Below are 11800 nucleotides of genomic sequence, written 5' to 3'. Positions count from 1 at the left end.
TTTTTTTTTTTTTCAAATGGAAAGATGACAACAGCAATGTAAACACAGTTGTGCTCTTCTGATTGTTGAAGACCACATGCTTAAAGCCTTAGAAAGCTGTGTATAAAGGTGGTGGTGTTAGATGCCAGGGAGTTGCTTCTGATTCGTGGCAACCACAAATGTCAGTGTAAACTGCCCCATAGGGTTTTCTAGGCAGTAATCTTTACAGCAGCAGATCACCAGGTCTTTTCTCCCCCTAGAACCCTGGTGGGTTTGAACTGCTGACCTTTTGGTTAGCAGCCAAGCACCTGACCATTGTGCCACCAGGGCTCTTTTTGTATAAAGGTGTAGTCTTCATTTAAAAATCAAAACTGGTTGGATTTCATTAGTACAGAGTAGCTGTGAGAGGACCTTGGCACTTGAATATTTAATGTCTTTGGTTTCAACCTTGATGCCTTGATGTTCTAGGATATGTAGCCATGTGCAATGTTGCTGGAACCTGGATTTGACTTACATGTGCTGCCTGCCCCAGGGTTGATGTGTACCTGGAGCAAGCCCCCTAGATAGAGAGGGATGCTGTGCAGAGAGGTTCATAGGCTCAACACTGACTGCATTTCTTAGGCAGTCCTTTGTTTACTTGTATTCCTGGTGCTCACGATGGTTCCTTGCCCATAGTAGTTGTTTAATTCATATTTATTGGATGAATGCTGGTGTTTGCAAACTCCAAGCTTTGTGGAGGTATTGGGATGGATCAGAATGTATATAGTAAAGAGTCTTCCTCCAATACCTCCAGTCATTTTAATCTTCATAACATTTGGCCTGATTATGGAGTGTCAGCTATAACTCTGGTGGTTGAATGCTGCAGAGCCCCAAAATAGGGGATCCCAAATTGGCATGTACTTAGACCTCAAATAGGGTCCCTGGGTAGCACAAGCGGTTTGAGCTCAACTGCTAACCTAAAGATAGGCAGCTTGAACCTACCCAGTGGTGCCACAGATGAAAAGCCCTGACAGTCTGCTTCCTTTAAGATTATAGTCACAAAAACCCTACGGAGAAGTTCTACTCTGCACACGCAGGGTCGCTGTGAGTCAGAATGGACTTGGCAGCAACTAACAACAACATGTCGAACAAGGAATTTCCATGGGAGGCAAGTGGACAGGTGTGGGTGGACACTGGGCAGTGGTGGATGGAGATGCTTTGGGTAAGAGAGACAGAACTGCAAGGGAACTGTGAGACCTGTGTTCCCAGAAATTCCAATTTTTCCAGAGAAGGTGGAAGTCTAGGTTTTTATATGCAATCACTAGATTTTTAAACACTTACAACTAATTTGTTTTTTATAATTATATGACACTGTAGGCCAAAGAAAGCATGACTGCAGGCCAAATATGACCCACAGTCACCACCACTTAGCCTAGACTGGCTTAGAGGGCAGAGCTCTGGCTGTGTGGATATTATTTGTATGATATTGTCTAGGGACCACTGATTATGTTCACATATAGGGATTCCAGATAGAAGACACTTAAGTCTTTCTGGGGAAACTTAGAGGTAGACATAGGAATAACTCCTAACCTAGGATATACCTTCCCCCCAGTCTCCCAAATGAGCTCCCGATAGATCCCTGGGTAGTGCAAATGGCTAAGCGCTCAACTACTAACCAAAAGGTTGGTGGTTCGAACCCACCCAGCAGTGCAGTGGAAGTAAGTCCTGGCTGTTGGCTTCCATAAAGATCACAGCCTAGAAAGCCTGTAGAGCACAGTTCTACTCTGTAACATATGGCACCACCATGAGTCAGAATCCAGGCAACAGCAACAGGTTTGGTTAAATGAACTTCATTCCCAGATAAAGCATTTTGGAGAGAAAGGCCATTTTGGAGAAGAAAGTATGATCAACATAGGGTGTTCATAAACCTAATTTTTAAAATTAATGCTGGAGTCATCACGTTTATAGATTATTCTCTTTTTAGGGAAGTTAGGGATATGCCTAGGAAATCAACACACACTCTGTCTCCTTGAGGAGCTTGTTAAAAAATGTACTACCAGGGACCCAGAGCAAGAGGCCCTCAGCTTCCCCGCACTGATCACAGACTGGTTATCCTTCAGCTCCACCCTGCCCTCAGATCCTTTCAGGACCCTCACCAAAAACCAAACCAAACTCACTGCTGTCAAGTCAGATCCAACTCATAGCGACCCTTCCTTGGTTTTCTGAGCGGTGTCACTGTGAAAGTAGACTGCCCAACTTTACTTCCGAGGAGTGGCTGGTGGGTTTGAACCATCAGCCTTCTGGTTAGCAGCCAAATGCCTTAGGCACTATGCCACTCTGGAGAGGATATACTGCCTGCTTTTACACAGATTTAGTAGTCCCAGAGATGAAGAATTTCATCAGCAACCTTGAAATAAAGGGAAACAAGTACTTATCCCTTGGTACTTGTGGGCTGGACATTTGTAGGAATTGATGAAAGGGTCAAAAAAGCTTGCCTGCTGGTCAAAGCACAGACTTCTTTTACCTCAGGAGTGAATACTAGCGGTGAAGAAGACAGGCTCATAACAAGTGAGGCTGGTTAGGAAATACCTTTTTGTAGCACTTTGACTTTGTGAGAATCAACTCGATGGCAGTGAGTTTGGTTTTTTGGTTGATTTTATGAAGAAGCCCTGGTAGCACAGTAGTTATGTGCTTGGCTGTTAACTGTAAGGTCAGTGGTTTGACTCCACTAGCTTCTCTGTGGGAGAAAGATGAGGCAGTCTGCTTCCATAAAGATTATCGCCTTGGAAACTCTGTGGGGCAGTTCTATCCTGTCCTATGCTGTCGCTAAGAGTCGGAATTGACCCGATGGCAGTAGGTTTGATTTTAAGTTTAGATTTTTTGAGTTTTCTGCTTATTTACTAAAGGTTGACTTCTAGTTTTTTGTTTTGTTTCATTTTTTAAAAAAGATTTTGCTTTGCTTTGGTTTGCTTTTGTATTTTTAAACCTTCCTCTAATCTGCCATCTGCCTTTAGCCAGTTCACTATTCATCAGCACCTCCACCAGAGGGCAGGAAGAGAAGTTTGAGTCCTCTGTGGCTACACTGATAAAGAGTTCAGTGAGAGACAAGAATGGGATGTGGACTAGACTAAGCCTTTGAATTTCGATTATTGAAACTCTTTATCCATGCTTATTTAGAAAAAATAGGTCTTCTATAAAATTAATGCAAACTTGATATTTGACTTTATCATCATAGATATTGCAGTTAAACAACACACATTGCTCAATGATATCTTTAAGATAGACCTGTTTTTTTAAACTTTGTTTTTTTGCTTTCTCCTTCTAAAAATGTGACTTTAGGAAAAGCTGTCTTCCATACGATTACCTGTGACTTTACCTAAAAATATCTTTGACAGCTCGGGATGCATATCTGAAACATTTTGCCAACATACAAACATTAAGCTTTTAAATGCCGTGTTCTCTACAAGGTTAAGAGATACTTTTAAAAATAATTTGTCTTGTTAGTATGAAGTTTATAACCAGCCTCAAAGCAAACATAGTCGTGTAGTAACTAATAAATCTTTTTCTCAACTTGAACATCAACTTGGGATTCTGACTGGTAGTCTGCAAATTTGGAGAGAGGGCCAGTCATTAGGATTTTAAACTTATCTTATTAAATTACAGAGTCCCAAGCTCTGGTGGCGTAGTGCCTAAGGCATTTGACTGCTAACCCGAAGGCTGGCAGTTTATACCCACCAGCCACTCCTCGGAAGGAAGGTTGGGCAATCTACTTCCGTAGTGATACCGCCTTGGAAACCCAACTCACTATGAGTCAGATCCGACTCGACGGCAGTGAGTTGGGTGGTGAAAATGGTTAACACACTCAGCTGCTGACTGAAAGTTTGGAAGTTCATGTCTACCCAAAGGCACCTTGAAAGAAAGGTCTGATGATCTGCTTCTGAAATATCAGCCGTTGAAAACCGTCTGGGGCACAGTTCTACTCTGACACACATGGGGGTTGCCAGGAGTCAGAATCGACTTGGCAACAGCTGGCTTGGTTTGGTATTTGTCTTAGTTCTCTAGTGCTTATAACAGAAATTCCACAAGTGGGTAGCTTTAATGAACCAAACCAAAACCAAACTGGCTTCTTGCTTCTCAGTTTGCTCCTTTTATTTCTCAAAAGAGAATGACTCAAGACTTACCCTACACCAATACTGCTTCATCAATGTAACAAAGAAAACCTATTTTCAAGTAGGATGGGATTATCACCACAGGTATACCAAAAAAATGAGAACAAAAAACAAATCCACTACCTTCGAGTCAATTTTGACTCATAGAGACCCCCATTGGGTTTCTGAGGTGGAAAATCTTTATGGAAGTAGCTTGCCCTGTCTGTCTTCCTTCCACAGAGTGGCTGGTGGGTTTGAACCACTGGCTTTCTGGTTAGCAGTCAAATGCCTTAAGCACTGCCCTACCAGAGTGCCTTACCCCAGGTATAAGGGTTAGGATATATTGGGGGGGACACAATTCAATCTATAACAGTATTAAGTTGCATCTTCCTAAGAGAAAAAGGGGGAAAAGCAAGTTCATTATTTGCTTTGACATCAGAAAAGATTTATTTTTTCAACTAGGCAGATGTGACATAAGTCACTTTACAGGTCTGGGCATAGGCAATGCTTGCAGTATAACCAAAAATGGAAGTGACAGAATCATGTCTTCTCAGTGCAGTATATAGTAAAACATTCCTTTTTTCTTATTAGCTATCTAATAAGTATTGGACGTTGCCTTGTGAAGCCCTTCTTTACGCTCAGCTATAAGCAGGGTCTATTGATGCTGAGGAGCCTTGGTGGCACAATGGTTAAGGGCTCAGCTGCTAATTGAAAGGCTGACAGTTTGAACCCACCAGCCACTTCATGGGAGAAAGATGTGGCTGTCAGCTTCTGTAAATATTTCAGCCTTGGAAACCTTGTGGGACAGTTCTACTCGGTCCTATAGGGTCACTACAAGTCAGAATCGATGCCATGGCAACAGGTTTGGTTGTTGGTTGCCTTAGTGTTAATAACAAAGACTGAGTGGCTCCTGCTTTTGGTACCAGAGCTTCCAAAGGCAGGATTAAGCACATCTTCTGGAGCTAACAGTCCTTTAGCAGTTTGAAGGAGCTCTGGTGGCATAGTGCCTTAGGAATTTGACTGCTAACCGAAAGGCTGGCAGTTCAAACTCCTCGGATGGATGACTGGGTAATCTACTTCTGTAGAGATAACACCTCAGAAACCCAAGGAGGGGTCGCTGGGAGTCAGAATCGACTTGACAGCAGTGAGTTTGGTTTTGGTTTTTCTGGAGCTAGCTATAGCCCACAACAGAGCAGGACACTACCTCAAACAAGCCTACCCTATCCTGAGAATAACATGATTCCAAAAATGTTGAAGCATAGTTTAAAGGACTTAGGACTTTAATTATTTTACTGAGTTTTAGAGCGCTAATTTGGGGTCATGTAGATAGTTCATCTCTGTTGTGTTATAAGTTTAAGCCTTCAGGAAAATAGAAGATTGATTCCCTGCTTCGTTACGTAAGACTGGAGGAAGAGGGAAAAGGCAGATGATGTCACGGATCTTGTGGATGTTACTGGACTACCGAGATGGGAGAGCTAGGTGGTGAGATGTCTAATTCATGTAGAAACTCAGTGGAGGTTTTACTTGCTCTTTGGCAGCTGTTGGATTGTTCAGTTAGAGATTAAGGCCAGGTGTGTGGCACTTAGGAGCTTTCAGCATATACCTGATATGAAGGCTCTAGAAGGAAGCTGTCTCCCTTAGACCTTGGCAGTTGAAGTGGACCATCTGAGAGGTATCTTTCTGTGTGGTACCCTGTTTTCTTAAATGGTAAACTCAAAAAAGGTAAAGAATCCAAGACCTTCATGATCAACCGATTGACAAAGCTATTGATGTACCTCCACACCCCCTATGCATGGCTACTCTCTACAGAGAGGTGGGTCACTGATTTTTGTTGTCTAGATGGTTTAATCTAGTAGCTCTGGTAGCATAGTGCCTAAGGCAGTTGACTGCTAACCAGAAGGCTGGCAGTTCAAACCCACCAGCCACTCCTCGGAAGGAAGGTTGCGCAGTCCTACTTCCGTAGTGATACTGCCTCAGAAACCCAAGGAGGGGTCGCTATGAGTCGGGGCCGACTCGATGGCAAAGAACAACAACAACAACAGATTGTTTAATTAAAAGTATGAGCCTTTTGACTAAAAAAGAAATTTTTCAAATGAGCACTCTCATTTATGTGCTTAAAGAATACGTTTATTCCAGGGAAACAAAGAATTGTGAAACCTGTGCTTGTATTTTTACAATATATACCCAGTTTGAATTTTCTCTTGCTAATTTTTAAGGACCCCTGGTGGCACAGTGGTTAAGCACTCCTCTGCTGACTGAAAGGTCAGAGGTTCAAACCCTCCAGCCACTCTAGTCCTCAGGAGAAAATACCTGGCAGATGTACAGCCTTGGAAACCCAGTGGAGGTTGCTATGAGAATCAGTTCCATGGCAGCAAATTTGGTTTGGTTTTAATTTTTAAGAAGGAACCCTGGTTGCACAGTGGTTAAGCACTAGTCTGCTAACTAAAAGGTCAAAGGTTAGAATCCACCAGCTGCTCTGTAGAAGAAAATACCTGGCAGTCTGCTCCTGTAAAGATTTACAGCCTTAGAAAGGCTTTGGGGCAGTTCTACTCTGTCCTTTATGGTTGCTATGACTCAAAATCAACTTGATAATAATGGATTGTTATGGGTAGTAGTTCTTTTGTGTGTGTGTGTGTGTGTGTGTGTGTGTGTGTGTGATTTGGGTGAAAATCTGCAGAGCAAATTCACTTTCCATACAGCAGTTCATATACACTTTGTCTCATGACATTGACTCCAATTTACCACAATGCAACAGCTCCCCTCCCACTTCCTCCCCATAGTTACCTCTTCCCTGTGTCCATCCCTCCATACACTCCCGCCCCCTGAGCTGTCTCCCTGTGCATTAGCAGCCCTTCTTTCTTCCATGATTGCTCTCTCCAAGGAGTGCATCTACCTAATATAAATGTTCAGCTCATTTGCTTGTCTTTTGTTTGGCTGGAAGCCACAGGTGTGGGTTCAATTCCAGACCTGAAGGGCAGCTAGGGGCCATTGTCTCAGTGGTTCCACCAGGCTCTATCAGACCAGCAAACCTGGTCTATGGGTAGTTCTTTTAAGGAGTAGCTTTGTGCACACAAACATGAAGAAAAATAATTCTTAAAAAGAGAATTTTAAAATGAATAAGTAAATTTTAAGACGGGCAAAGGAAGGGATTTTGCCTTACAGAATCTTCCCCCCGGACACTGCTTCAGGGATGAGTTAGAATAAGTCAAGTAGGGCTCCGTGGAGAATGTATTGTCCCTGGGTGGCGACTTGACTACTGAGAAGTTGGCAGTTCAGACCCACCCAGAGGTGCTTCAGAAGAAAGGCCTGGCAAATCTGCTTCTGAAAAATCAGCCATTGGAAACCCTAGGAAGCACAGTTCCACTGTGGCACACTTGGGGTGGCCATGAGTCAGAATTGACTGGATGGCTGTGATTGGTTGGTTGATGGACAACATGAAAGGGACCCTGCAACCACTTGGGGCCTCTCGTGAGTTCTATATGCTGATAGGTCTACACTATACAAAACCACCCTTTCCCTCCAGTGACACCTTTGTTACTGCCCCCAGCGTATGGACATGGACCGGCGCCGCGAGGATGCACGGAACCCAAAACGCAAACCTCGCTTAATAGAGGAAGATGAGCTGCCCTCTTGGATCATCAAAGACGACGCTGAAGTGGAGAGGCTGACTTGTGAAGAAGAGGAAGAGAAGATATTTGGCAGGGGGTCTCGGCAGCGCCGCGATGTGGACTACAGCGACGCCTTGACGGAGAAGCAGTGGCTAAGGGTAAGTGCAACTTTCCAGCTACTCTTTCTCAAAGAAACGTTTTGTGGGCACGGAGAGAACAGATGGAGCCAGCCCCCTCCGACGGGGACAAGTGGCTGATAAAAAGGGAGTTTTTGAAAATAAAGTCATTTTCCTGTGGTGGTAGAGTCAGTCTGTGTTTCAGGGCAATGCTAGAAAAGATCAAATGGAGAATTACTTCGTTTTATTTTTATTTTGCTGGAGCAGAATTGGTCTTTGGACGCATAGCTTTATTAGAGCTGTGAGACCCACTAACGTTTTATGACCAGTTGCTTGGTCATGCCTCACTCTCTCAAACTTAGAACGAAGATGTGGAAGGGGACCTTAGGGATTTTTTTAATTATTCCCCCTCTTCATGGTCTTTAATTGGGGTCTTTACTTTGCCAAGGCCTGGAGATAGTTCCAGGCCAGTGGCAGATCCTTACTACATTATACTGTAGAACTGTATAACATTAGACCTGGAAGGTACCCTTGTCCTCACTTAGGTTTACTGACACAGAAATTGAGGCCCAGAAGGATTACATAACCATGCTAGGTAACACACACACAAACACCAAACCAGTTGCTGTTGAGTCGACTCCGACTCATGGTGACCCCATGTGTACAGAGCAGGCCTGTGCTCTTTAGGGTTTTCAGTGGTTGTGATCTTTCTGAAGATCACCAGGCCTTTCTTCCAAGGTGCCTCTGGCTGGGCTCAAACCTATAGTCTTTTGGTTAGTAGTTGAGTACAACCATTTGCACCACCATGGGACTCACTATGCTGCTGAAAATAACAAAATCTATGTGTGGCCATGTATTTGTGTGCCCCGTTCCAGCTTGATCTGATCTGTCCATTGTGAAAGTGGACTGGAGCCTGGGACTAGAGTCACTGATGCTCAGAAAGGTGGTCCTATGGTGTTTTCCCTTTGGAAAATGTTGATTTCAGATTTTGACGAGGGGCTGAAATCTCAGGATGCTCCCTGGGGAGCACAGCAGTGTCCAGGTGTTCATAGGAGCCACTGGTGTGGATGTCGAGGCCAGCACAGGGTTTTCATTTGAAGGGTTCACTCTACTTTCCAGTACTGGGAGCAGACTGGCTACCTAGATAGGCAGATCTGCCTGGACCACATATTCCGATACAGTCCAGAGAGCCATGCTAGAACCAGTGAGTGCAAACCAACCAGAAACCAAATGTATTGCCTTCGCGTCTACTCTGACTGATAGCAACCCCCAATGTGTTTCCAAGGCTGTAAATCCTTATAGCAATAGACTGCCTCATCTTTCTCCCATGGAGTAACTGGTAGGTTCAAACTGCTGACCTTTTGCTTAGAAGCTAAATGCTTTAACCACTGCACTACCAGAGCACCTTCATTTTATCAAAAGGGAATATAGTTCCCATGCTGCACAAAATGGGAGTTTTAGAACCCAGGCTATCAGAGGGTAGGTGAGTAGAAAGGCAGTGGAAGTATTTTGAGCTAGAATAGCAGAAGAAGGCCGATCTTGGCACCACTTGTGATGTGATTTTCTCAGGATGGTGTGTGATGAGAAGGATGTGACTGGAATTCCAAAAGGATTGAAGTCTGCTGTATTCTGAAGAGAGAGGCTGGGAAAGCATTGTTCATATTTATGATTGAACAGTGTTTAGATGTAACTTTTGTGCAGTTGTGTTACCATCATATCCAATCAAATAGATTGGTAGCCTCAGAGTATGGTTTTATGGATGTCCTTTGTTTCCCATTGTGAGGTGGAAGTTGCATCATTAAGATCCATTCTGTAACGTCAGGAGTTTACTTTTTTGTTTCATATTCATTTCCGAGCTCAGGAAAATTGTGTTCCCTTTTTTGTTAAAGCAGTAAATTAAATACCAGAGGTTTTATTACAGGATGTGAGACAATGATCTAGGCCGGCATTTTAAAGTCAATCTTTAAAGATCTGTAATCTCCAGAGATTATAAGCAAAAGAATCCTGTTTGTTGGGCAGGAAGGTAGCTGAATTTATTATTTTTTATAATCATTGGAAAACACTTTTAAGAAACGTAATATTATGAATCTGAGGAAATTTTCAAGTTTAAGGTACCTCATTTTCTTTTCACTTTTTCAGTTTATATCTCTAATGATTAGCACATGGAGACGTAATGAATGTTTATTAAAATAAAGTATAACTTTATAAGAGGAAAGGGGACAATTAATATTTTGCCTATATTGTTAGGTTTACATTTCCATCTTTACTGTATCTAGAAGATTTCCTTTAATCTGTAACATACATCAGGAGCCTGAGTAGCACAATGGTTAAGTGCTCAGTTGTTAACCAAGAGGTCAGTGGTTCAAATCTATCACCCAGTGGCTCTGTGGGAGAAAGTGCTTCAGTAAAGGTTACAGCCTTGGAAATTCTATGGAGCTGTTCTACTCTGTCCTATAGGGTCACTGTAAGTCAGAATCGACTTATAGTGATGACAATACAATGACAATCAACAATGACATGCAACTGAAAATGGCAGAAAATTAGTTTGCTTTATAAAACGATATTGTGAAAATTGATGTTTATAATTTTAACCTTAAGGTATCTTGCAGGAAGATAGTAATTCATCCAGGAAGGTGAACCTGTTTTCAACCCAGCTGTAGTATAATATATCCTTTTATAATCTAATCGTTTGAAAATGGTATGCCCATATTTGGTGTGAACTAGTAACCTGCTGTTAACCAGACCATGCAGTTAATGCAGAATGCCCCCAGGCTCAAGCATTAAGAAGAAATGTTTACTGTCGTTTTGTCTGTCTTGCTCACCAGCAGCAATCCTGTCTAATGTGAGTCTATTAACTTTGTTTGATTATAAAAAGATATTCAAGGGCCAGAGTGTAAAGAGCTGTTCCCTTTGTGATTGAGCAAAACCAGCCCACGCAGTGTTGGAAGGCAGTTGGGCAGGAGCCAAACCAAAACCAAAACCCCTGTAGTTGAGACAATTCCAACTCATAGTGACCCTATACAACAGAGTAGACCTGCTCCACAGGGTTTCCAACGCTGTAAATCTTTATGGAAGCCGACCACCGCATCTTTCTCTAGTGAGCAGCTGGTGGATTCGAATTGTCAACCTATTGGTTCGCAGCTGAATGCTTTAACCACTATGCCACCAGCGCTTCTTTGGCAGGGACCAGCACATAAGAAATGCTGTAACAGGAATAACAGCCATGTTGGCCAAAACCTGCTTGGCTGAGCTGTGCAGATGTATAGAATCCAGAGCTGAATGGCATCCGAGTGGAGCAGTAGCTAGCCATCCATGCCTGAGTCACAGTCCAGCAGCATGCATGCCACGAGGCTGGCCCTCTCTGAAAGGAAGCACACCCCCGTTAGTCTGCCTGGTCCCTTCAGAGTGGGGGCAGCTCTGACTGTGAGCATTTCCTCCCTTTGAAGGCAATCCTCTTTCCCTTAGCTTCCCCTCACTGACTCTGGGGTGGACAGCCAGTACTTTTCTTTATAGCATCATTGCCCCCTGCATGAAATGCTAGAGGGCTGATGCTTACTCTGAGATGAACTTCCCTGCCCTCCTTTTTTCTTTGAAGTTTTCTCACACTTCAAGGCCCTACTCAGTTGTCACCTCCTCTTTGATGACAAAGAAATACTAATTGCACTTTCCAGCCACCTTAGGTACCTAGTGCTGCTAGAACACAAGTACCATACAGGTGGGTGGCTTTAAAGAACAGAAATCTATTTTCTCATAGTTCTGGAGATTAGAAGTCCATATCCGTGGGTTCAGTTCCTTTCTCGTCTATAAACCCATTGCCAGGGAGTTGATCCTGACTCATAGCGACACTACAGTCTTTCTCTATGTTGTTGTTGTTGTTATGTGCCATCGAGTCAAACCCGACTCATAGCGACCCCTCCTTGGGTTTCCGAGGCAGTATCACTACGGAAGTAGGATTGCCCAACCTTCCTTC

General features: G+C 43.3%; 1 protein-coding gene across 1 annotated transcript in view; it reads left to right on the top strand.

Moving 5' to 3' along the window:
- The window catches only part of SMARCA2 (SWI/SNF related, matrix associated, actin dependent regulator of chromatin, subfamily a, member 2), a 239576-nt gene that overhangs the window by 155750 nt on the left and 72026 nt on the right, over positions 1–11800 (top strand). The window contains exon 26 of the mRNA XM_042780710.1: positions 7654–7872. Coding sequence (XP_042636644.1) covers positions 7654–7872 — 219 coding nt within the window. The remainder of the gene's footprint in view (positions 1–7653; positions 7873–11800) is intronic.

This window comes from Orycteropus afer, unplaced genomic scaffold (assembly GCF_000298275.1).
Source record: "Orycteropus afer afer isolate SDZICR_OR568_19922 unplaced genomic scaffold, OryAfe1.0 scaffold00005, whole genome shotgun sequence".
NCBI lineage: Eukaryota > Metazoa > Chordata > Mammalia > Tubulidentata > Orycteropodidae > Orycteropus > Orycteropus afer.
The sequence above is the reverse complement of the archived record's forward strand: the minus strand, read 5'-3'. Positions and strand labels throughout refer to the sequence as shown.